The sequence below is a fragment of the Thamnophis sirtalis genome, unplaced genomic scaffold (assembly GCF_051295495.1).
Source record: "Thamnophis sirtalis isolate CommonGarterSnake01/CBP01778 unplaced genomic scaffold, rThaSir2_p1.2 scaffold_1, whole genome shotgun sequence".
NCBI lineage: Eukaryota > Metazoa > Chordata > Lepidosauria > Squamata > Natricidae > Thamnophis > Thamnophis sirtalis.
The window spans coordinates 2,138,102-2,164,791 of record NW_028261381.1 but is presented as its reverse complement, the minus strand read 5'-3'; the positions used below and the strand labels follow the sequence as shown (position 1 = coordinate 2,164,791).

Below are 26,690 nucleotides of genomic sequence, written 5' to 3'. Positions count from 1 at the left end.
TGGTTAGAGTGCAGTACTGCAGGCCACTTCAGCTGCCTGCTATCTGCAGTTGAGCGGTTCAAATCTCACCGGCTCAAGGTTGGCTCAGCCTTCCATCCTTCCGAGGTGGGTGAAATGAGGACCCTGACTGTGGGGGTGATATGCTGACTCTGTAAACCGCTTAGAGAGGGCTGAAAGCCCTATGAAGCGGTATATAAGTCTAACTGCTATTGCTAGAACCGAGGTGGCACAGTGGTTAGGGTGTAGTACTGCAGGCCACTTCAGCTGACTGTTATCTGCAGTTCAGCGGTTCTAATCTCACCGGCTCAAGGTTGGCTCAGCCTTCCATCCTTCCGAGGTGGGTGAAATGAGGACCCTGACTGTGGGGGTGATATGCTGACTCTGTAAACCACTTAGAGAGGGCTGAAAGCCCTATGAAGCGGTATATAAGTCTAACTGCTATTGCTACTGCTATTGCTATACTATTAGCCATTCCTGTGCTTACTTTCATTGCAGTGGGCAATGGAATATCCTTTCCACTTGACTCTCTTATGTCGAGGAATATTTCAAATATTTTTGGATATATCTAAAAGCAAAATAATTAGGAACATAGGGCAGGTCAGGGAGGTCCCCTTGTATACTTTACACAAAAACAAGGTTAGCCCAAGATTTGCAGGGAGCAGAAATGGAGGCAGATTTTGTTTTACTGCATTGAATATGAAGTGCCATAATAGTACATAGAGCCAAGGTGGCGCAGTGGTTAAATGCAGCACTGCAGGCTACTTCAGCTGACTCCAGTTCTGCAGTTCGGCTGTTCAAATCTCAGCGGCTCAAGGTTGACTCAGTCTTCCATCCTTCCGAAGTGGGTGAAATGAGGACCCAGACTGTTGGGGGCAATATGCTGACTCTGTAAACCGCTTAGAGAGGGCTGAAAGCCCTATGAAGCGGTATATAAGTCTAACTGCTATTGCTATTGCTACATGGGAGATAGGATAGCATTCTCTGGGCATTTTATAATGTCAGCATATTGGTCCCAACAATCTGGGCCCTCATTTTACTGACCTTGGAAGGATGGAAGGGTAAGTAACCCCATCAGCCCCATCAGGATCGAACTCCAGGCTGTGGGCAGAATTTGCCTGCAATACTCCATTCTAATCATTATGCCACCTTTATGTCCTTGAGTTTAGATCAGGGTTCCCCAAAACTTTTCAGCGCATAAACTCCTTTATGAAGTTTCAGATTGTTCATTGACCCTCCAAACATTTACTATAGGAAAATAATTTAGTAAATGTTATTTTAACTAACAATACTACAAATAACAATGTTTACAACCCTTGGATAATCCCATTGATCCTTGGGGGTCCATATTGACTACTTTGGAGAACGCTGGTTTAGATAAAGAAAGATGACGAAAACCTGACATTTAAGAAAAACATGCAAGTTGACTAGCTGTTTTATTATCTTTCTTAAGTAGACTATTCAGTAAGGTTTATTGAAGACACGCAGCAGTAGTATCCCTGTGGTAAAATGTTACATGTTTACAACATGCAGGAAATGTTTTATCTTTAAACCTTGACGAATTAGGATCTGTTCCTGACTCACTTCACACAGAGAAAATGTACGGTAAATACTGGAAGGGACTTTTAAGATTATATAGTAAAATCTTCTTCCCAATGCCAGACAGTATGTGGTTGAATGTATGGACAGTTGTTGTCAGTTATATCCTTTGTTAGGCAAACTAAGTATGATATATTGCTGCAGGAATTAAATCTGCTTCTGGGTATAGTACAATATGGGGACATGCTCTGAACAGGTTTAGGAGCCGAGGTGGCGCATGGTTAAATGCAGCACTGCAGGCTACTTCAGCTGACTGTTATCTGCAGTTCAGCAGTTCAAATCTCACTGGCTCAAGGTTGACTCAGCCTTCCATCCTTCCGAGGTGGGTAAAATGAGGACCCAGATTGTTGTTGGGGCCGATATGCTGACTCTGTAAACCGCTTAGAGAGGGCTGAAAGCCCTATGAAGCGGTATATAAGTCTTAACTGCTATTGCTATTATAATGCATGCATCAGATTTTTTTAAAAAAACACACTAAAGTGTGAGGCATATTGAGAAGAGGCACAGGGATGAGGTTCCAAATAAGTTATTTTAAAAAGACATCTCTAACTTCTAAAGAGACTGAATTTGTGGTGCGGGACGAAAGGGTTAGGTTAGGTTCCTTCCCATCAATGAACAGGCCTCTGCTATAAGCTCCAGCCTTTGCAGCTGATTTTAGAAAAAGAAATATGAGGCTGAAGGAGATGCAGCCATGAAACACTCAATTAACTAGAGTCTTCAATCCTTGAGAAAAAAATCTAAATGATTTCAGGACAGAATATAATTGGAAGTGCACAAAGATGAGTTTGTTGATTAATCTGTGCAGATTTATTCTGAGTGATATTATTCTGAATGTGTATATATATATATATATATATATATATATATATATATATATATATATATATATATATATATATATATATATATATATATATATATATATATATATATATATATATATATATATATATATATATATTCATTCAAATTTGCTTGATTTCACATTCAACTTACAGCTAAAGTTGTCTTAACAAATGCAGTAGGAAAAGCTTATATTGCTTTTAGTACTAACTGAACTGGCATAGTTCCATAAAAACCAGAATCAGCTGAGGAGCCTCTATTCATAGGATAATTATACAGTGTATGAAAAGGAAGTTGAAGGAAATGAGAATGTTCATTTTAAAATAGAACCCCAGTAGCTTGCAGTTCTAAATCAAGTTAGTGCAACTCACTTTTTAGAAGTGAGTGATTTCTACTTCAGATACTTTCAATCAGTCTTGACATCTAGGACAGCTTTGATGACTGCTGTAATCTCTCTCTCTCTCTTTCTCTCTCTCTCATCTATCTATCTATTTATCTATCCATCCATCCATCCATCCATCCATCCATCCATCCATCCATCCATCCATCCATCCATCCATCCATCCATCCATCCATCCATCTATCTATCTATCTATCTATCTATCTATCTATCTTTTCCTCTTCATTTAGAGAACAGAAATGTCTTCTCAAGAAATGACCCTTCAAACTACAATTGCCTCATTTTCCTTCACAAATTCCTTGCTATATTTGTTAGGGTTTCTCAGTGTAAACCTGTACCAAGAAAAGCAAATCCAGAAATCCTGACTTCTTGTTAAAACTCAGGCAGCAGTGAAATGCTTTTAATTTGAAAATCATCTGCCTTTGATCAGAATGAAGATCTGAACAATAGTAGAAAGGCCTTGCTAAACAACAGAATTAATTCACTTAATAAAAAATAATCTGGATGTTGAGGATGACAACAACAATAATAAACGACAACTTTGTATTTCTAGTTAAACTGATAGCCATCATTATTACAGAGGAGGTCCTAGGCGCCTCCCAGCTCTAACCCTTTATATTTGCACTACTGCATTCTCATTTTTTCACCAGCCATTTTTCAACACCAGTTTACTTCTGTTCCCTTCACCAGTGCAAATAACAATAGTTAACAGAAGTGGCCTCTTGGGGGAAATTGGAGTTAATAGGTACATAAAGTAGGGCATGATGTAGAGAGACCATGGGATAAAACATCACAAGGGTACATGGTTATGAACATTTCTATGCTAAAATGTGGCTGTCTAGGCCAGTGGTTCCCAAACTTGGCAACTTTAAGACTTGTGGACTTCAACTCCCAGAATTCTCCAGCCAGCCTCTGCTGGCTGGAGAATTCTGGGAGTTGAAGTCCACAAGTCTTAAAGTTGCCAAGTTTGGGAACCACTGGTCTAGGCTGTCCTCCTAGCAGAAACAGTATTTGTTTTGGTTACTAAACAAACCGGCCTTCCGCAAAGCCATGAAGATCTGGCTGTTCAGGCAGGCTGGGGGGCTGTTGGAATAGCCAGTTCCGCGGGAACTAGGAATGTTGTGTATTTTAAATTGTTGTTTGTCTATTTGTCTATTTATCCCCTTCCTTTGTCTATTGTAAGCCGCCCGGAGTCCTTCAGGAGTGGGCAGCATACAAGACCAATAAAACTAAACTAAACTAAACTAACCTGCATATTCCTGTTACACTGCTTGCTTTATTTGGCACTTCCAGGATAAAGCATAGTTCATTTTTAGCCACTTTAGGCTCTAACTTTTGAAAAGTTCTAGATGTTGCTATAAAGGAGAGAGACCTATTTTACACCCCTCAGATAGGGTTCGCAACTTGGGAGTCCTCCTGGACCCACAGCTGACTTTCGACCATCATTTGTCGGCTGTGACCAGGGGGGGCATTTGCCCAGGTTCGCCTGGTGAGCCAGTTGCGACCCTACCTGAACCGGGAGGCCCTTACAACAGTCACTCGAGCCCTTGTGATCTCTAGGCTGGAATACTGCAATGTGCTCTACATGGGGCTGCCCTTGAAGAGCATCCGGCGACTTCAGCTAGTCCAGAATGCGGCCGCGCGAGTGATTGTGGGCGCACCGCGGTTCGCCCACATAACACCTATCCTCCGCGAGCTGCGCTGGCTACCTGTTGACCTCCGGGTGCGCTTCAAGGTGCTACTTACCATCCATAAATCTCTCCATGGTAGTGGATCTGAGTACTTGAGAGACCGCCTCCTGCCGATTACCTCCCTTCGACCGATTAGATCGCACAGATTAGGTCTCCTCCGAGTTCCATCCGCCAGTCAATGCCGACTGGCGACTACGCGGAGGAGAGCCTTCTCAGTAGCAGCTCCGACCCTTTGGAACGACCTCCCCGTGGAGATTCGCACCCTCACCACCGTCCAGACCTTCCGCACAGCCCTTAGGATCTGGCTATCCCGTCAGGCCTGGGGATAAGATTCTAATTCGCCCCACCTGAATGTTGAATGAAAGTTGCGTTTTATTGTTTTATTTTTATTTATGCACTGTCTTATGTTTTTGTTTTGCACCCCCCCTTCCCATGTATTGTAAGCCGCCCTGAGTCTCCTCAGGGAAAAGGGTGGCCTATAAATCATAAATAAAATCCTAAAAAATAAAAAAATCCTATACTTTTGTCAGTTTCTACTAAATATTTAAAATTAAATTTGAGCTTTCACATAATGTAGTCTCCGTTCTTTCCCTTCTGCCCGGTTTTTCTCTCCTCTTCTTCTTTTCCTCAAGTTCCAGGGGTCAATGGACCAGATAAAGAATTATGAACTTTCCTGAGAAAAGTGACCAAGAAATGTTCTGTTGTCTAGTAACCCAGACTCCCTAGTTATAAGGCTCTGAAAGGCATAGTATTATATTAAGACTCTGGGGGACGCAGCATATTGTGGTGAGACATGGACTTCAATTGCAGACAGTACTTTTCTACCTTATTAATCTAAAATAACTTGCCACTACAATAAAGCTCATGTATTGTATGTCTTTCTGTGACATTGACTTTTAAGAAAAGGCAGATGTCAAAGATTAACACAGAGCTTCACTGTACCCACTGTGGTAAAAGCAGAGATTTCCTGTATATTGTGAATGATCCTCACCGCAAACATTGTGGAACAAAAACGTTCTGCTTAGCTGATTCTTGTTTTTCTTTCAGCATTCCTTCCGTCCAGAATTTCTTTATGAAGCAGAGCAGCTGAATAGTCAAGCTTTCAAGGTAGGTTATTTTTTTGTATGAAAATTCGGGAAAGGCAATGCTTCTTAGCTAAAGGATTACCCAGAATGATTTTGCTCTTCTCCCTCCTCTCTTGATGTAAATTTCAATGAGTCTAGGCGAAATACACAATGGAATCTGGAAATTTTGGGTAACAGTAAGGTCCACGGGCAAGTGAGAATGAACAAATTTTGGGTTTATTCTGTGAACAGCTTCAAACATCTGGTTTAACTAGGCCTTCCTGATTGTGGTGATATCCAAATCTCCCCACTCAGAGCGCATAACACATGGGCCAAACATGTTTCTTCTACAGCAGATGTGTTTAGAAGCATGCAAACTGCAAGTAGAAAAAAACTGTTCTGTGTGGGAAATCATAGGAAACATCAATTTTGTGGAACTTCAGGTCTTGTAATATGTATTTATCATGATTTCATCATTATTAAGCGCAAGAAAAACTATATAGCCTAGACTGCAAAATTAGTCCTTCTGCCATTTATTTTTGAAAGCAACAATAGAACGCTGTGAACATTGAAGTGCCCAGTGGCTAAGTCCTTTTCTGACCCCAATCAATACTTCCTTTTCACCTTTAAATAAGAGTCTGTTGTATCAGCTATTATACTGCCAGCTGGCAAAGGCTGAAACGACACGTGACAAAGTTACTTGCAAACTGTTTTGTAAAACACAAAATCCTGATTTGGCTCTTCAAAGTCCACTTGTTGGCATATAGATCTTGGTTCCATAGGCATAAGGGACACTACGCTATCTATTTCTCATCTTTAGATTGTATTCCTTTTACCCTATAAATGGAATAACATGAGCTTTCTGGTCATCTCTGAGTTAAACTGATGTCCACCTGGGAATAAAAACTATATCATGGCATAAAGGTTTCTCTCCCCATTGTCAATCCTTGACCTGAATTTATTGCTGAACACCTTTTGTGGGGTATCTGGCTTTTTTTAAGAGCCAAGGTGGCGCAGTGGTTAAATGCAGCACTGCAGGCTACTGCTAGATCAGCAGTTCAGCGGTTCAAATCTCACCGGCTCAGGGTTGACTCAGCCTTCCATCTTTCCGAGGTGGGTAAAATGAGGACCCGGATTGTTGTTGGGGGCAATATGCTGACTCTCTGTAAACCGCTTAGAGAGGCCTGAAAGGCCTATGAAGCGGTATATAAGTCTACTGCTATTGCTATTGCTTTTTACATCGCTTTACATTAGTACCAAACCACATGAATAGCCAAAGTACACATAATATGTAGAACTGTCTATTTCATATGTAGCAAGGAGTCAATAGGTAGTTTTAAAAGTTTCAGGTCCTTTGGACAGGAGAAGATTCATCTTTCTGTATAAACATTTCCAAGTAGGAGAACAGCAATCTTCCAAAAGTCTGTGGACTGGCACCAGCCCTCAGCACGTCAGAAACTGGGCCATGTAAACAAGCAAAGCCCCATTCACAGGATGCAGGCAGCATACACCTCCTCTGCTCTGAGGAAAAACCTCTCTTCACAGAACTGGTCCTTGGTGCCCAAAAGGTTGGGGGCCGCTGTTCTAATTCAATGATGCCAATTCTATGGTAGCATCTTTTTGTAATATCCAAATGTCAGACTTCCAATAGTAGAAGTAATAAAGCAATACTTTGTTACTAATTCGGTAAAAAAGGAATTCTTAATCATTGCTGAACCTTAGTACTTTGGATTTTTTCTGGTTTATTATTATTCCCAAACCTTGTCATCCAGTTTCTATCTGGGGGAGATATAAATTATGTTAAATGGGCGGGGTCTATGACAACCCAAACCATATTACAATATCTCTTTTTAAAAAGGCAGCAACTGATTCACACCCACTCAGGCAGTTGTCATTAAAACTCAACAGGAAGCTTGTCATTGATTTTCAGTTGCTCAATCTCCTACACTACCACTGATAATTAAATGAAACCTTCCCCTCCCCTTATCATTACACAGCATATAGACACTCATGCATGTATGTACATAAATCTCTTTCTGCAGCTTTATGCTACACCAGCAACTTCATCATGGCTCAATAGTAATGGGATACCTGCTTCTCCAGTTGCCTGGCCTTCGAAGGAGAACTCGGAATCCACACTTCCTCCAGTCAAACAGTAAGAGATCCAACAAACTGGAAATATTCACAGTTGGGCAAAACTTTCATTATTTTATTTGTATTTATTTTATTTGTTAAATTTCTAGGCCGCCCAATCCCGGAGGACATTAGAACCAGCAGTGAGAGAAAATGACTTGTAAACTTTTGACTTTTTCCCCCCGAATTCTTCATCAGAGAAATGGGGTCAACATAAATGGGCTTGCATTATCTGATCTGCCCACACCTACTTAGTATCAAATAGTAACCATTGAGCATTCTGAAATATTACCAATTATTATCTTCCTTAGTAAACTTAAGTGGATTCCAGATTCTCCAGAGCATGGAACTCTGAATCCAATAAACTCTCCAGAAGCCACAACTTTTCCACTTCCTGGCCGTTCTGATGGATCTATCATCCCAGATTAGTTTAAATTAAGATGCTGTTGTGTCTGTAATGGTTACAGATAAGGCACAGTTCTTATGGAGCTGAATATGGCTTAATAAGTTTGACACGTCTCTACTTCACTGCTGTGCTTATGTCTCACACTGTTTGCTTTTAAATTAGAACATCTTGAGTTGGACTATAAGCAGTCAGTTTCAAGGTGCTTTAATGCCTTTGGATCTAGCTTTAGAGTTGAAAAAAATTACCAGCTGAGTACAAAGATCTGTATTGATGGAATTCTAAAAAATGCATTTGATTTACTGGAGATAGCTTTATTTGAGTTCTTAATCTCATATATGTTTCCTTTCAGGCTCATAAAGGATGGGAGCATAGACTTGGTAATTAACCTTCCCAACAACAACACCAAGTTTGTGCAGGACAATTACCTGATCCGTAGGGCAGCTGTTGATGGTGGAATCTCTCTCATTACTAATTTACAGGTATTTCTCATAGTCCCATTGAATCTGTTATTGCATCCTATTGAGTAATCCCCTTTCCCCTCTTCCTCCTCCTCCTTTTTTTTTTTGGATTTTATTTATATGCCGCCCTTTTCCCCCGGAGGGGACTCAGGGTGGCTCACATTTCAAATCAGGGAAGGGGGGTACAGACAAAAAAATAAAACAAAACATAACAATGCATAATTTAAAAACACACAACAATCATACCAATTCGAGACGGGGGCAACAGCTCTTTAGCCCCAGGCCTGTCGGAACAGCCAGGTTTTAAGGGCTTTGCGGAAGGCCTGGAGGGTGGTGAGGGTTCGAATCTCCACGGGGAGCTCGTTCCAGAGGGTCGGAGCAGCCACAGAGAAGGCCCTCCTCCGAGTAGTCGCCAGTCGACACTGGCCGGCGGATGGAATTCGGAGGAGGCCTAATCTGTGGGATCTAATCGGTCTAGAGGAGGTGATTGGCAGCAGGCGGTCTCTCAAGTACCCAGGTCCAATACCATGAAGGGCTTTATAAGTGACGACTAGCGCCTTGAAGCATATCCGGAGACCGATAGGCAGCCAGTGCAGCACGCGGAGGTGTTACGTGGGTGAACCGAGGCGCACCCACGATCGCTCGCGCGGCTGCATTCTGGACAAGCTGAAGTCGCCGAATGCTCTTCAAGGGCTGCCCCATGTAGAGCACGTTGCAGTAGTCCAGTCTAGACCTTGTCACCATTAACTTTAAAACCATTTTTATTTAATAGAGAGCAGACTGCTGATTTTCCGAAAACTCCTATCCATAAGAGCTAATACACGGCAAAGAGATTGAAATCTGATCCAGAGATTTCTGCTGCATGTCTCTGCTGGATAGCCTTAGGCAAAACCTTCTGTTCCCCAAGCCTTATTCCTTAGCTGCAATACAGACCTAATGACAGCAGCCCATTTAACAGAATTGCTGATATAATTAGGACAAGAGAATGTATGTGAAGGCAGACAAGAGCAGCAGGGGAGCAAAGTTATTGCTCTCTTCCCCTTTCTTCATTCCTAGGTTCCTGTTGTCTGTGAGAGCACTTTACCTCTCTGTCCCCTCAGTGTTTGTCCTCTAGGCCAGTGTTTCCCAACCTTGGTGACTTTAAGTCCTGTGGACTTCAACTCCCAGAATTCCCCAGCCAGCTATGCTGGCTGGGGGATTCTGGGAGTTGAAGTCCACAGGACTTAAAGTCACCAAGGTTGGGAAACACTGCTCTAGGCAGTGCACAGCTCATCAGCATTTCAGACAGAAAAAGAAAGAAGTAGAACATTCCCCCCTCTCCCCTCTCTGCCTCTTGCCTGGTTCGCTTTTGCTATCGTGTCTTAGAAAAGGAAAGGACAACATGGGCACTTCCGCATACCACACTTTTTGCACTCAAATCTCCCCAAGCAATTTGAAATGGACTGCCAATCCTTCTCGCCCACTCCCCTTTTCTTGAATCCTATCAGCTTGTGCTCCTTTTTCAGCTAACCAAAAGGAGCATGCAAATAACAACAACAACAACAATAATAATCTTATATTTTAAGAAGGTACTTGGTTGATACCTAGGACACTGGCAGCAAACCGTATCAACCGTTAGCACCAGTTACTGGTATTTGTAATGCATTTTTGAATGTTCAGTTGGCTGAGTTTCATGTTTAATGAATAAAGTAAATAACAACAACAACAACAACAACAATAATAATATAATTATAATATTAAAACAAACTGGTGGGAACATAAGCCTGAAAAAGTCACTGAAAATCAGATGGTTAAGATCTTGTGGGATTTCCGTATACAAACAGAGAAAATACTGGCGCATAATACACCAGACATCACACTGGTTGAGAAAAATAAGGTCACAATCATAGACATCGCAATACCAGGTGATAGCAGGGTCAACGAGAAAGAACATGAAAAAATCGCGAAATACCAGGACTTAAAAATCGAAATTCAACGACTATGGCACAAACCAGCAGTGGTAATTCCAGTGGTAATTGGCACACTGGGTGCTATTCCAAAAGCACTGGAATTACATTTAAAACAGTTAAAAATTGACAAAATCACCATCAGTCAAATGCAAAAAGCCGCACTGCTTGGATCTGCACGCATATTACGAAAATACGTTACGACGTCCTAGGCCTCTGGGTGGGGCCCAACTAGTAATCAATGCCAAATCCGGTGAAACAACTGGCCGCTGTGATACAATTGTATAACAACAACAACAATAACAACAACAATTGTTGTTGCCATTGCTGAAAAGATTAAAAGATATGAAAACCGAGTAACTCAATTCAAGGAAAACTCACAGTTCAGAGCAAATCAGCATCAGTTTTATAAGAGCTTAGAAAGTGGAGATGGAGTAACAGCAAATGAAAAGCCTGATAAAGAGAAAGCTCTGAAATTCTGAAAGAATTTGTGGGAAAACAACAAGAAGCACAACAGAAATGCAAAATGGATCAAACAGATTGAGGATTCTATTAAAGTGCATAAAATGGAAGATGTGAAAATAACAAAAGAAATGGTGCAAAGACAGTCAAGAAAAGTGAAGAACTGGAGTGCACCTGGATCAGATGAGTTACATGGCTTCTGGTTAAAGGCACTTACAAGTGTGCACAAAAGATTGGCAGCCCAAATGAACCAGATCTTAAAAACACCTGAAAATGATGAATGGATGACAACTGGAAGGACATTTTTGATCCAAAAAGATAAAGAAAAAGGAAAGGATCCTGGAAACTATAGGCCAATCACCTGTTTGTCAACAACATACAAGCTCCTTACTGGTATCATTGCAAACCAAATTTATGGATACTTGGAAAAAAATAACTTGCTTCCTGTAGAACAGAAAGGATGCTGCAAAAATTCAAGAGGAACAAAGGACCAATTGCTGATTGACAAACTAATCCTAAAGAACTCAAAGAAAAGACGAACCAACCTGTTCATGGCTTGGATAGACTATAAGAAAGCATTTGATTCAGTTCCCCATAGCTGGATCAAGAAATGCCTGAAATTCATGGAAACTTCAATGACCCTCTGGAAAACGAAGCTTATAGCTAATGAAGAAGTACTGGGTAAAGTTGAAATTAAACGAGGCATTTTCCAGGGCGATTCCCTTTCACCCCTACTTTTTATACTCTCAATGCTACCACTGACAATCATTTTGAAGAAGATGAACTAAGGATACGAACTTGCAAAGAAAGGACTGAAAATTTCGCACTTGGTGTACATGGATGATTTGAAGCTGTTTGGTAAAAGAAAAGCTGAACTGCATTTATTAATTGAAAGCACAAAAGAATTTAGCCAAGACATTAATATGCAGTTTGGAATTGACAAATGTGCAACAATGGCAATCAAAGCAGGCAAGGTCATAGAAGATGATGGAATAGAACTTGAGAATGGAGAAATGAAAAAGGCAGTAAAACCAGAAGAAGGCTACAAGAACTTGGGGATTTTAGAGGCCTCTGACTTAATGAATAGTAAAGTCAAGGAATTATCTTCAGCTAAGTACATTCAACAAATTTGCAAGCTATTAAAGTCCAAATTGAGTAGAGGAAACATCATAAAAGCCATAAATACCTGGGCTATACCAGTGATTCAATACTCTGCAGGAATAATTGACTGGACCCAGATGGAGTTGGACAATTTGGACAGAAAAACAAGGAAGCTTATGACAATGAATCATGCTTTGCACCCTAAAAGTGATGTTGAACGATTATATCTACCAAGAGCAGAGGGTGGTCGGCGGACTCCTACAAGTAAAACAGACTGCGGAAGAAGAAAAACACAGCTTGAATGATTACATCCAGGAAAGTGAAGAACCAATGATTAAGGAAGTAAATAAAGGAGGCCTTTTAAAGACAACTAAGTCAAAAGCTGAATATAAGAAAGAAGTAATTGAGAAGTGAGCTGAAAATTGGAAAAACAAAGCTATGCATAGCCAATACTTGAAAAGTATTGAAGGCAAAGCAGACCAAAAGCTAACTTGGAACTGATTAAGATCAGGAGCACTGAAAAAAGAAACAGAAGGCTTTATTTTGGCAGCTCAAGAACAAGCCTTAGGCACAAACTACATGAAGGCAAAAATTCAACATGTTACCACCAACAGCAAATGTCGCTTCTGTAATGAGAAAGAGGAGACAGTCGACCACTTGATCAATGGGTGCAGCAAAATTTCACAAACTGACTACCTACAACACCATGACCGCATTGCTAAGATCATTCACTGGAAATTGTGCCAAAAGTTTGGATTTGAGTACAGCAAAAACCACTGGAACTATCAGGTTGAGAAGGTTTTAGAGAATGAGAAAGTCAAGATCTTGTGGGACTTCAGAATCTAGACTGACAGGCACTTGACCCACAACACACCTGACATAACAATAGTTGAAAAGAAAAAAGTATGGTTCATTGACATTGCAATACCTGGAGATGCACGGATTGAAGATAAGCAGCAAGAAAAAAATCACAAAGTATCGGGACTTACAAATTGAATTTGAGAGACTGTGGAAAAAGAAATCGTGTGTTGTCCCAATTATAATTGGAGCCCTTGGAGCAATACCCAAAGGGCTACCTCGCTATTTGGAAAATTTAAATTTATCAGTCTTGAACATTCTGATTCTACAAAAAAACCACCCTACTTGGAACAGCTTATATCCGACATTATCTTAACAATTCCTAAGTCCTTGATTAGGCTACCCACCAGCCCCAAAGGCTGTGAATCTCACCAAAGATTAACTACATAATAATAATAAATAATGCAATCTGTGTTTTGCTTAAACAAAGCACTAGAAAAATGTCCTCCACTCCCCACAAAGAAGAAAGGAAGTAAATTGCTAGCTGTGCACATTATTTGCAAATGAAACTGAATGTTTTGATGAGATGAAGCTGCCTTATTACCCAGCCATAATTCCTATTATAGATCCTATTAAAAATTAGGAAGTTAACATGATGTGCAACCAGGCTTTTAATGCATTGCAGTACTTTCAGTTTTGATTATAGGCTGCAATGATGGCAGATGGATCAATATGGATTAAAAACAAAATACTGTACACATTTTAGACTCTAGTAACTAGAACCACACCACTTATGCTAGAATAATACAAACCTTCTCAATACAAAAGGAGAAAAGAAGAATTAACTCACCAAATGGCCTGATGGTTTTACATGTCTCCTTGTTTTCTGCGCAAAAGAAGGAGAAAATATGACTCTCTTCAATTTTACTCCAGGAGACCTGCCAGAATGATGAAAACTTGCTGAATGGGCAGAAAAGATCACTCTGAAACCATGGCTGCAAAGATCTATAAAACTGCTAGATGGCACCATAAAGATAAAAGAAAACTAATTCTGAACTGCCATCTAGTGGTCCCTTATCCTTTTCGTGACTAACATGATAGGCACGGAGACTGCAGGAATAAGCATTTCTCCAATGGGGAAATAGACTATTCATTTCATTTCATTTCATTTATTAAATTTCTATGCCGCCCAATCCCGAAGGACTCCGGGCGGCTTACAGAAATGAAAAAAGATTAAAAAGAATTATTAAAAACAATTGGACACAACAAGGTTAAAAAGGGAAACACAACAAACACCCAATCAGGAGGGGGTTGGACCTCAATCAAGGGGTCAACAGCCCCAAGCCTGCTGGAAAAGCCAGGTTTTAATGGCTTTGCGAAAGGCCACGAGAGTGGGTAGGGCCCGGATCTCAGGGGGCAGCTCATTCCACAGGGCCGGAGCAGCAACAGAGAAGGCCCTACTCCTAGGCGTCGCCAGTTGGCATTCTCCCGCTGATGGCACCCGGAGAAGGCCCATCCTGTGCGATCTTATTGGTCTGAGGGAGGTATGTGGCAGAAGACGGTCTCGCAGATACCCGGGTCCTAGGCCATGTAGGGCTTTAAAGGTGACAACCAGCACCTTGAATCGTGCTCGGAGACCAATGGGCAGCCAGTGCAGCTCGCGGAGGATAGGTGTGATATGGCAAGGGCAAAAATAGGTAAAAGAGATTATTCAGTTCATCTGTATTGCAAAAAGAAAGATTATTTGAGTCCCACTGTTCATTGGCTAAATTAATCTTATGCGCATCTGCTGAACTCAGTTGATATTGAAAATCTCTTTACAGGCTTTGAACTAGGACACAATCAGGTAGCAAAGACCTAATATGTTTCTTTTTTGTGTAAGGAAGGGGCAAAGGGGTTGGGAATTCCACATACACGAATAAAAACATACATACATGTATACATACCCATATACCTGTTACACCACACTGTTTCTGGGTAAGCAACAGCGTGCAAAATTCAGGAAAGGAAAATTAGTAAAAAGAAACCGAAGAAATTAAGGGCATGTGATAGGAAAATGAAAACAGAAAACAAAGTAGTTTTCACAATGCCACTTATATCTTTCCATATTTCTTCTTCCCTTGAAAAACATTTCGTTTCTTATCCATCTCATAGTTTAACTTGAGACAGAGAAAACAAAGGCCACAAACAAAAATGTAATTTATATGCTTATTTGAAATGTAGAAGGAAATTATAGAGGAAAAGGGAAAGAAAAACAACCAACTACGAACACTTTTCTTTATGAATGAAATCACAGGCAAACTTTGAATACTTTTTTTTTTGAGGACCAGGTTTGGGCAGAAGATTTAAATTGACTTTTGCAACATTTACTTATTTATTTAGACTTATAGCCCCTTTTCTCCAGCAGTTCATGGAGATATACATAGCTCCATGTCATTCCGTTTCTCTCCACAATAATTCTGTGAAAGAGAATGACTGTTCCACTGAGCTTTCATGGCTGAAAGCAGAATTAGATCAGGATTTCCCTGGACCTAATCCAGTATTTTAATAGCAATAGCAGTTAGACTTATATACCGCTTCATAGGGCTTTCATCCCTCTCTAAGCGGTTTACAGAGTCAGCATATCACCCCCACAGTCTGGGTCCTCATTTCAGCCACCTCGGAAGGATGGAAGGCTGAGTCAACCTTGAGCCGGTGAGATTTGAACAGCCAAACTGCAGATAACAGTCAGCTGAAGTGGCTGCAGTACAGCACTCTAACCACTGCGCCACCCTTGCAGCACATGGGCTCTCACCTCTTATCACAGTAATAGGGGGGAAAAATCTATGCACATCACGACAGCACAACAGTAAACATAATTACTCTTCAGAATTACTATCCCCTTTTTGCTTTTGATCACAAGCTACATTCTGGAATTTCAGGTTACACAATATTGACATATATAGAAACATGATCCATAGTTTAATGTAATGCAGAGGTGGGTTGCTACCAGTTTGCACCGGTTCGGGTGAACTGGTAGTGGTATTTTGGCCTGGGTCACAGAACCGGCAGTGGCCCAGACCAACTACACCCCCAAACACCGTTTCCCAAGTGTTTTTTTTTTAGTAATTTTCTTATGTTCTGCGCATGCACAGAAAAAAATATAGTCAACTGCACATGTGTGCACAAAGTGTGCACAAAGCTAACCGGCAGCAACCCACCCCTGATGTAATGGTAAGCCGGAATGAACTTAGGAGAGAAGGAAAGCGGCAGAGCCAAGGCAATGGTTGGATAAGAGACAGATTAGCCCACAAAAGGAATACAGCAGTGGTGGGTTTCAAAAATTGTTCAAACCTACTCTGTGGGTGTGGCCTCCTTTGTGGGAGTGGCTTGCTGCCCATGTGACCGGATGGGAGTGGCTTGCCGCCCATGTGACCGGATATGAAGATGCCGACGACACTTGTCAGAACCACCTTAAATTACCTCTCACACAGCCCTGGCATGCATAAGAATAGGATGTAAACTTGTTTTTTAAAAGGCATCTTTGGTTTGCGTTAAAACAACTTCAACACACGCAATGTTCTGATTGCACCACAAACGCAGTAGTCATCCTTACATTTCACAGAGGCACTGAGTTTTGGAGCATGATAGTGTAGAATAACCATATAGAAGGACCAGTGGTGGGTTTCAAAAATGTTTGGAACCTCTTCTGTAGGTGTGGCCTGCTTTCCGGGTCCACTGGTGGAACCTCTTCTAACCGGTTTGGTAGATTTGGTTCTACCGAATAGGTGCGAACTGGTAGGAACCCACCTCTGGAATACAGGCATGGGAAACAGCTCAGAAAGGACCCTCCCTAGTTTCTTGAGCTATAAAGGCAACAGGGGGAGAAATATATTTTCAGAATTTCAGGATTCTATTGATGTAACCTCAAAATAATGTAGAATTAGTTCATCTGGGCGAGTTTCATGTCTAGACTATCTATCAAGGCTGACATTCAGATAGAATTGATACAGTATATAGCAAATTCTCAATAATTGCTTTATCTCATATATTTTATTATATTATATATGTGTTTCCCATTTTGTGTTCAATGTGAACCTTTGTGAGGGGGTGGGGGGAGACTGGATCTTTTGTTTGCTTGATTTATCCCAAAGTCAGTCTCTCAGTTCTTAGCCGAGGTGGCGCAGTGGTTAGGGTGCAGTACTGCAGGCCACTTCAGCTGACTGCAGTTCTGCAGTTCGGCTGTTCAAATCTCACCGGCTCAAAGGTTGACTCAGCCTCCCATCCTTCCGAGGTGGGTAAAATGAGGATCCGGATTGTTGTTGGGGGAGATATGCTGACTCTGTAAACCGCTTAGAGAGGGCTGAAAGCCCTATGAAGCGGTATATAAGTCTAACTGCTATTGCTATTGCTATGCTATTGCTATCTATCTATCTATCTATCTATCTATCATCTATCATCTATCATCTATCATCTATCATCTATCATCTATCATCTATCATCTATCATCTATCATCTATCTATCTTCTATCTATCTATCTTCTATATCTATCTTATCTATTATCTATCCATCCAAGGCTCAGGGTTGACTCAGCCTTCCATCCTTCCGAGGTGGGTGAAATGAGGACCCGGATTGTTGTTGGGGGCGATATGCTGACTCTGTAAATCGCTTAGAGAGGGCTGAAAGCCTTATGAAGCGGTATATAAGTCTAACTGCTATTGCTATTAGCAGGTGGCATCTCTGGCCCACTGTGTCTGAGCTTAGAACTTAAGTAGAATCAGGGTATGTACCAGGAGAGCAGGCTAGAGAAGGAATAGATGGGGGAGCATAACCATCTCGGAAAACAGTTAATGGGAAATCACTTCCATACGGTGCCTGGAAGAACTATATAGAAATCATTAAGCATTCAGCTAAGCTCAAAGGAGACTGTATTTAAACCTTTCAAATGAATTCGTTGTAATAAATGCAGCAAATCAGTCCTTCCTCCTTTCACCACCCCCTCTCTCCCAGTCCTCAGCCACAATGATTATTGTATAAATTGAACACAGAAATAATTATCTTTTGCATCAGCCATACAATAGATTCTTTTAATTGAAAAATCTGCTGAAAATAATTTATAAGTGACACTGAGATGGAATTTGCCTAATTCTCATTAATTTGTTTTGTTAAACATTTGTACTCTTTTGTGGGTTTTATGGTTTTAGGTAGCAAAACTCTTCACTGAAGCTCTCCAGTATTCCGGAAAACTGGACTGTAAAAGCCTGTTTCACTATAGATGGTTGAATAGCAGCACTGCAGCATAGAAGAAACCCATCTCCCAGCAATGAAGAAATCCCGTCCCTGAATGAGATTTTTGTTTCTTCTGTAAATCCTAATTTCAATTAATATCTTTGCACCAAACATTTGATCTTCTTTGGAGTTTTATGCTACCAGTTTTCCCAAACTGGATTTGTACTGCCAATATGGCGGCGACCATCAACATCATTTTTAGCCACCAGTAGATTAAGGTTACCATATCCAGGTGATAAGAATTGAAATGACTGTTGACCTTACAACAAAGAAATAAAAAAAAAACACCTCTAATTTTTGCTGGGTGGGTAATTTGGAATTTTGCAACTTGGATATGGCAACTCAGAATAAAACATGATTACTCCAACATATTTCAGAAATAAAAAGGTTCTGTTCTTCAACTTTATTCCTCTGTTGGGATGACTTAATTCCAAATTATCTTGAAAATTGGTTAAGCGTGTGGAAAAAAATAAAATCAGTAGCTGTTGTAATTGATTTAATATTCTAAATCAGTGTTTCTCAACCTTGGTGACTTTAAGTCCTGTGGACTTCAACTCCCAGAATCCCCCAGCCAGCTATGGTTGAGAAACACTGTACACATAGCCTGATTTGTTTTGAGGATTTGAATAGATTTATATCTTGCCTATCCTTCAAGAATTCAAGGCAACTTGCAGAGGGATTTCCCAGGTTCTTATGCCCAGAGCAATAATCCTTTGAGGTAAATTGTGTTGCAAGAGCTTGATAGGTCCAAAACACTGAGAAAGCTTCTGTGACTCCTTGGTTCCAATCCAACATATTAAACAATAGTCTACGCTTGCTTCCTCACCATGTATGACAAAATATAATATAATAGACTTATATGTCATAGCACAGTCAGTAGCCTGGTTTTTTTTTAAATAAAAGAATAGGATGGTAGAAGCACAGAACATAGAATATAGGGCTGGAAGGGATCTCAGTCCAACTCCCTGCTCAAGGCAAGAAAACTGATTCCATCCCAGTCAAATGGTTGTTCAATCTATTCTTGAAAGCCTCTAAGGATGGAACACACACAGCTCCAGCAGGCAAGTTATTCCATCAATTGTTTTCACTCTCAGGAAATTTATCCTTAGCTTTAGGTTGGATCTCTCTTTGATGATCTTCCAGCCATTACTTCTTATCCTGCCTTTTGGTGCTTTGGAGAATACCAATCGCTTTTTCTCTGTTATATTCCCTCAAGTATTGGAAGACAGTTATCATTGCCCCCCCTCCCTTTTCTCTTTGTTAGGTTAGACATATTTAGCTCCCTCAACTGTTCATTACACCATTTAGTCTGCAGACAATTTATCATCTTTGTTGTTGTTCTCTGCACATTTTCTAGAGTCACAACATTTTTTTTTGTATTAGGGTGACCAGAACTGGATGCAGTATTCCAAATGTGACTTCATGATATAAAACGGTATTATCACTTCTTGTGATCTTGATGCAGCCCATGACTGCATTGGCTTCTTGGCATAAAATGCAAAAATGCATAAGTGTTGTGGCCCAGCAGGAGCCGTTGGAGCTGCCACAAGACTCTGACAGCGAGGGGCCCTCTGAGTCGGCTCTGGAGGACCCTGGACAGGGTTCTGACTCCAAGCCGGGCGCAGAGAGGCTGGTTGGCCACCAGGAGGCGCCTGAGCCTTGGACCAGTGGGGAGGAGACAAGGGAGTGTGCTCCTGACATCATGCATTGGAGCAGTGGGGAGGAGACAAGGGAGTTGTTCCTGGATGCCCGGCAATGGAGAGCTAATAGGCGTAAAGAACAGTTACGCAGTTACAGGAGATAATTGCACTCAGCTGGTGGTAATTAGGCTCCTCTCAAGACTATAAAAGGAATGATTGCCCACAAACTCAACGCAGGAGTCAACGTATTCACTAGAGCTGACGAAGTTATCGTGGCTAGCTTGGCAGGCTGGATTGCTGCCAAGGGCTAGTCTGTATGTTAATAAATCCTTGAAGTATTTTTGTTTCGGCGTGCTTTGGTGTAGGAAAAGCGGGGTCAGAACACATAAGTTACCACAGATTCCAATTTTTACAAATAAGGTAAATTCATTTCTCTCCCCCACCCCATCCCAGTCACTGTTTGCTGGGACTCCTTTGGTCAAAGAAAGAACATGTGACTCTTCCTGCTGGTCTGAAAATATTCATTTGCGTTTCTTGAAGATTCACCTTGTCAATTCCTTCAGCAATCGGGGATACTTTCAGAAAATCCATAAGGTGTAGTTCAGAGCCATCATTTGAGTGTCATGTACTCTTAATCTATTTTCTTACCACCATGGCTCATTCTGAAGAATTTCCTGCCTTCTCTTTTACAGCCAGTAATCAGCCTTCTACCACTTGATTTACCTCAGCAATATCACAATCACTTGCTACTGAATATGATGAATGTGACAGGAACTCTTTCAAATAAAAGGATGAGAATTCCAGCTTTTAGGTAACAGCTGATGGCAGATAATACAGCTTTTCTTTGTTTGTTTTTCATCTTGAATTGGCTCACTGTCTTCTATACATTTGAGGCCTGGTCCCAATTTATCTCATTATGTTGCATTGCAATTCCTCCACAATCTCTTTTGTAATTAAAAGCAATTCAAGTCAGAAGTTTTGAACCTATGCCAACCTCACAAAACAAAGGAAAACAGAATCCTTGTGGCTGTTCAGTCGTTTAGCCTTTCCCAGCTATTTGTATCTCTGAATACTTTTTCACGAGGATTTTCTTGCCAGTAACAGCTTCACTGAGATCTTGTAAGCATACATCAGGGGTGGGTTTCAGGCGGTTCGCGGCGGTCCCCGCGAACCGGTTGGTCGGCGAACCCGGAAGTAACTAACTTCTGGGAACGCCGAAGGATCCACCCGCCCGCCCGCGTTTCTTACCCCGTTTTGACGAGTTCTGCGCTGCCACGCATGTGCAGAATGCATACAGCGCCTGCGCGATCCTCCAGGAGCAGCTGGAGCATCACATAGGCGCTAGTACGCATGCGTGCACTGCATGCGTGCACGAGGACGCCACCGGCCCCGTTCCAACCAAACCGGTTGGAACGGGGTGAGAAACCCACCCCTGGCATACATGCATGTTCCTTGTAAAGATGGAGAAAATTTATATATATTGTTTGCCCTGGTCAAGTGTCTTCTTTAAGGGAGGAGTAGTGAATACACTTTCAGGCCTAAAAATTTATTCGGAACTTAATTTCTATTTTGTATGCCAATACCTCATAACGATGTATTAATAATAGAATTCCATTTGTACAATCCAGAGGCTCTTTTCTATCACTATTAAATATATATATATTTAGTTTAAATTAATCATATTAAAAAGGAGGATTACATTTCCGAGGTGGCGAGCCGAAGTGGCGCAGTGGTTAAATGCAGCACTGCAGGCTACTTCAGCTGACTGCAGTTCTGCAGTTTGGCTGTTCAAATCTCACCAGCTCAGGGTTGACTCAGCCTTCCATCCTTCCGAGGTGGGTAAAATGAGGACCCGGATTGTTGTTGGGGGCAATAATGCTGACTCTGTAAACCGCTTAGAGAGGGCTGAAAGCCCTATGAAGCGGTATATAAGTCTAACTGCTATTGCTATTGCAGTTCAGCGGTTCTAATCTCACCGGCTCAGCCTTCCACCCTTCCGAGGTGGGTGAAATGAGGACCCAGACTGTGGGGGGCGATATGCCGACTCTGTAAACCGCTTAGAGAGGGCTGAAAGCCCTATGAAGCGGTATATAAGTCTAACTGCTATTGCTATTGCTATTTCAGCTTTTTCTCAGCTTTTCCTTGCCTGATTCCAGTTCTGCAATTCCAGGTTACTTGTCTGTCCTCCTTCGTGTTAAATGAGAGGCATTTGTAATGGTGTGCAAATCCCATTACAATTTTATGTCAGGCTCCTCTTTATTACAGAACATGAACCCCTCCTATCTGTTCCTTTTCCTGCTGTTTTACTAAGCCACTTTTGTAAAAAAAAAATACAGGACGTATTTTAGACCTGCTCTGGAGCCTTTCCCTCTGCCTCAAAAAGTATTCCTTAACTTTTAACACAGGATAGAACTGTCTGGGTTTGTCAGTGGATGATGCTTGTCAAACTTGAATATTTTCCCCAAATCTCCAGATCGTAGGAAATAAATACCTTACCCAAAACTTCATCGTTAATTTCTAGAGTACTTTAAGGAAGATACTGCACTGCAAAACAACTTTTCCATCAACCGTACGTAGAGACATTTCCTTGATTTGCTTATTGTCTGGGGTAATATTTTCCAGGAAAGCAAAATGTAAGAAAGGAGTTGTAAACCTCATCTTACACCTCCTCTTCCTTTACCTATGCAGCTGAAAGTACTCGAAGCAGTTTCTACAGTGTCCATAGCCTCTCATACAAAGGAGGAGGAAATTAGCTGCAAAACAGATGAGGGCTGAATGCTCACTAATGGCTTGTTAATTGCATACCAGGATTGCCATGTTGTGTGGGTGCCAAACTTCCTGCAGGCACAGGTGCTCTCAACACACCATCCATAGGTAATCACCTCTTTAATTATACACTACACCAGTCACAAGTCTTTCTGGCAACAACAGTCTTGAGGTTCTTTATGGCCATCTCACTTTTTGTTCTAATTCACACCGAAAAAGAGGGTTATTCTACCTCTCTTTTGCCAAATGAAGCAGTGTGTTTTAGAAAAATCTTCCCTTCCTTTGCCTAAGATGATTTGGAGAATAGGTTGACCCCCTTGTCTCTGTGACAGGCCCTCAAATAGCGGGAAACTGCTATCATGTTACTCCTAGTCCTTCTCTTTGTTAGACTAGATCAGTGGTTCCCAAACTTGGCCACTTTAAGACTTGTGGACTTTAATTCCCAGAATTCTCCAGCCAGCTCTGCCAAGTTTGGGAACCACTGGCCTAAGCAACACTGAATATTGAGGAAAAGAACAATTTCTTTATCCTCTACTCGAGAACTAAAATTGTAGCTGTGTTCCACTATCTCCTCCTTGAAGAACAAGGCGGCCAAGGTGGCGCAGTGGTTAGGGTGCAGTTCTGCAGGCTACTTCAGCTGACTGCAGTTCGGCTGTTCAAATCTCACCGGCTCAAAGGTTGACTCAGCCTTCCATCCTTCCGAGGTGGGTAAAATGAGGACCCGGATTGTTGTTGGGGGCGATATGCTGACTCTGTAAACCGCTTAGAGAGGGCTGAAAGCCCTATGAAGCGGTATATAAGTCTAACTGCTATAAGGCTGAAAAAGGACTCTGGAAGACTTCAAGTACTCCCAGCTGTTGAAAGTAACACCGTGGAGTAAGGGGGAGGGGGGAGGAAAGAAGGGAAAGGGAAGACAAGCTGTTCTCTTTATTGTACCCTCTTTTGTCTCATAAAAGTAGCTGAGCTTTTAAGAATAGCTTTTATTCCACATGGGAAAGTTGATGCAACTAGAATGAATATAGGAAAGCAAATTACCTGGCCATTTTGGTCAACTGTGGAGAGGGTAGACAACAATAAACTTCCTGAGGATGGGAAACAACGATAAAGCAGATGTTTTAATGCAGTGTTTCTCAATCTTGGCTACTTGAAGATGTCTGGACTTCAACTCCCAGAATTCCCCAGCCAGTTGAAGTCCAGACATCTTCAAGTGGCCAAGGTTGAGAAACACTGTTTTAATGTCTATCCATATATCATTTATAGGGTAGAGTCAGAAGCAACAGAAATGATCTGCTCTTGTTTTAAATACAGCTAGTCTTCACTTAACAATAGGGTTGGGATCTGACTTCTCGTGAGGACATATAGTGAGTTAAAGATCCCTGATGGAGCAAAGATATGGTGTTTATGGCAGAAATCGGTGGCTGAATGCTGGATTGTGACCAGCAAAAGCTCTCTGGAGAAAGGAGGAGATTGCCCACATGTAACCGTGATAGTTGTTCCTCATAAATAGACTGCAGGAATTGTGGTTTTTGCAGTTGACTTGTGAGCCAAGGCACTGAGAGTTTAAGGATTCCACCTAAGCTCATAGTTGTAATGTAGGTTATATGGATATAAAGCTCAATTGAGAGGGATGTGCTCAGGGGTACATGGCCAGTTTGACATCATTCGTGTCAAGGGGCACCTGTGCTGGCTCAAGCGCTCTGCCAGTGAAAATGGGCTCCTGAGCTCCATTTTTGGGTTGGAACAGCCTCCTGCAACCTTCTGCCAGCACAAATGGAGCTCCTGAGCTCTGTTTTTGCTGGCAGAGGCACTGTAGGGCAGCCCTAATCACCCCACAGGCCAGATCTGGCCCACAGGCCTTGAGCTTCACACCCCTGACCTAGGATGTGCATTTCCTCTTCTGCCTATAGAGCCAACCATGACCCCACAAGACTCTGACAACAGCCGTTAGAATATTAAAGGACATGTTCTTGCCCAGCCAGGAACACCCACCCACTCTCAAGTCCATTTTGTCAGCTGTCCCAGAACTGCACCTGTCTCTGTGTTGGTTCAGTTCATCAATAAACAGAGCCTTCCTTTCCAATCAGCCCCCATTTTGGATTTAGATTTGGATTTAGATTTAACTTTATTTGTATGCCGCCCTTTTCCCTGGGGGGACTCAGGGCGGCTCACAATTCAGGGGGAGGGAAGGACAAAACAAGTTATACACATGAAGACAATACATCGTTAAAAAGCACAACAGTCATACTATTCGGGTGGGGTTGAAGTCTTTAGTCCCAGGCCTGTCGGGACAGCCAGGTTTTAAGGGCTAGGCGGAAGGTCTGGAGGGTGGTGAGGGTACGAATCTCCACGGGGAGTTCGTTCCATAGGGTCGGAGCAGCCACCGAGAAGGCTCTCCTCCGGGTAGCTGCCAGTCGACATTGACCGGCTGATGGAATTCGGAGGAGGCCTAATCTATGGGATCTTATTGGCCTAGTGGAGGTGATTGGCAGTAGGCGGTCTCTCAATTTTATTCCTGACTTGGCCCTGGACCTGGATATTTCTTCCAACAATTTAAAACCGTTAAGTTACAAGAAGGATATGGGGGGGAAAAAAAGTTAATATACTCTACATACAGATCAATGATTGATGTTTTTATAATGAAAAGGATCATACACATAATTAACTCAAGGAGAGATGAGATATGAAAAGAAGAGAGCATTGGTCGTATTTTAAGGGAGATAAATGACTATGCAAATATATTTCTTTTCTATTTCTCTTTATTTTCCGTACTTTCTAATATATTTTTTTGCTCTTATATATTTTAGTTGGTATTTAGCTTTTATCTTTTCAATTATAATGCTTAGTAAAATTATTATTTAAAAGAAGATGGTGATTGGGACCAACAATTCTATCAACTAAGCAATGCAGCTGTATATTATCTGACTATGGCAGTGGTTCCCAAACTTGGCAACTTTAAGACTTGTGGACTTCAACTCCCAGAATCAACTAAGCAATGCAGCTGTATATTATCTGACTATGGCAGTGGTTCCCAAACTTGGCAACTTTAAGACTTGTGGACTTCAACTCCCAGAATCAACTAAGCAATGCAGCTGTATATTATCTGACTATGGCAGTGGTTCCCAAACTTGGCAACTTTAAGACTTGTGGACTTCAACTCCCAGAATTCTCCAGCCAGCAGAGCTGGCTGGAGAATTCTGGGAGTTGAAGTCCACAAGTCTTAAAGTTGCCAAGTTTGGGAACCACTGGACTGTGCGATTTTTGCAACAGCAGTTGTGTCAGTCCGAGTTGCCATAGTTAGGTGAATCCTGAAAGGTTGCAGCCTCCAGCTGTTACATGATTGCCATTTGCAGCTTCCTGCCAGTTTCCCATTGACTTCGCTTCTTGGATACCAGCAGTAAACGTTGCAAATGGTGATAATATGTCTACCTGATGCCATAATTGTGAGCCTGTTTTCCAAATGCCCAGATCGCAATCACACGACTGCAGAGATGCTGCAACAACTCCAACTATGAGAAATGATACAAATACTTCCATTCAGAGCTGTTGTAGCTTTGAATGAACGCTAAACAAGTTACCATTTGAGAATTCTCTGTCAGGTTTTCTCCAACGGTTGAATGTTCATCCATCCAGCGAAGGACTGTTCTGCTGAATAAGAAAACAGCGTGTCATTCTAAATTTCTATGAGGACTCAAACTCCTGCATCACAGAAACCTGCAATCCTCCAAATGCTCCTTTTTTTCTAGTTCTGCTAGTTCCTAATAAGATAAGAGGCATGGAAATGTTCTTGCAAAAGAATACAGCCAGGAATTTAATCATGCGTTGATGTTTTTTGTTTTCTGTCAATTAAGAACAGAAGAACCATCTGACTCCATCCTAACAACTAAGCCAAATTACAGTAACCCTCTCAACATCTATGCCACGAGGAAACTCGGCCTATCACATATGTCCAGATTGCCTGTCATACTGAATGGGTACTTTGCTCAGCAATTCCATTCCATTGCATTGTCCTCTGGTAGAGCATCAGACTGTGATTACGATTGCACTCTTAAAACATGAATCACATTAAAGGTTAGCTGTGAATAAGTGGCACTCACACTCTGCTCTACTTGTTTTTAGA

At 41.6% G+C, this 26,690-nt stretch overlaps 1 protein-coding gene across 1 annotated transcript in view; it reads left to right on the top strand.

Annotated features, from left to right (window-relative positions):
- The window catches only part of CPS1 (carbamoyl-phosphate synthase 1), a 166,491-nt gene extending 147,968 nt beyond the window's left edge, over positions 1–18,523 (top strand). The window contains exons 35-38 of the mRNA XM_087706402.1: positions 5,578–5,637; positions 7,637–7,749; positions 8,483–8,612; positions 18,083–18,523. Of these exons, the coding sequence (XP_087562528.1) occupies positions 5,578–5,637; positions 7,637–7,749; positions 8,483–8,612; positions 18,083–18,181 (402 nt within the window). The 3' untranslated portion in view covers positions 18,182–18,523. The remainder of the gene's footprint in view (positions 1–5,577; positions 5,638–7,636; positions 7,750–8,482; positions 8,613–18,082) is intronic.
- Positions 18,524–26,690: the final 8,167 nt, after the last annotated feature.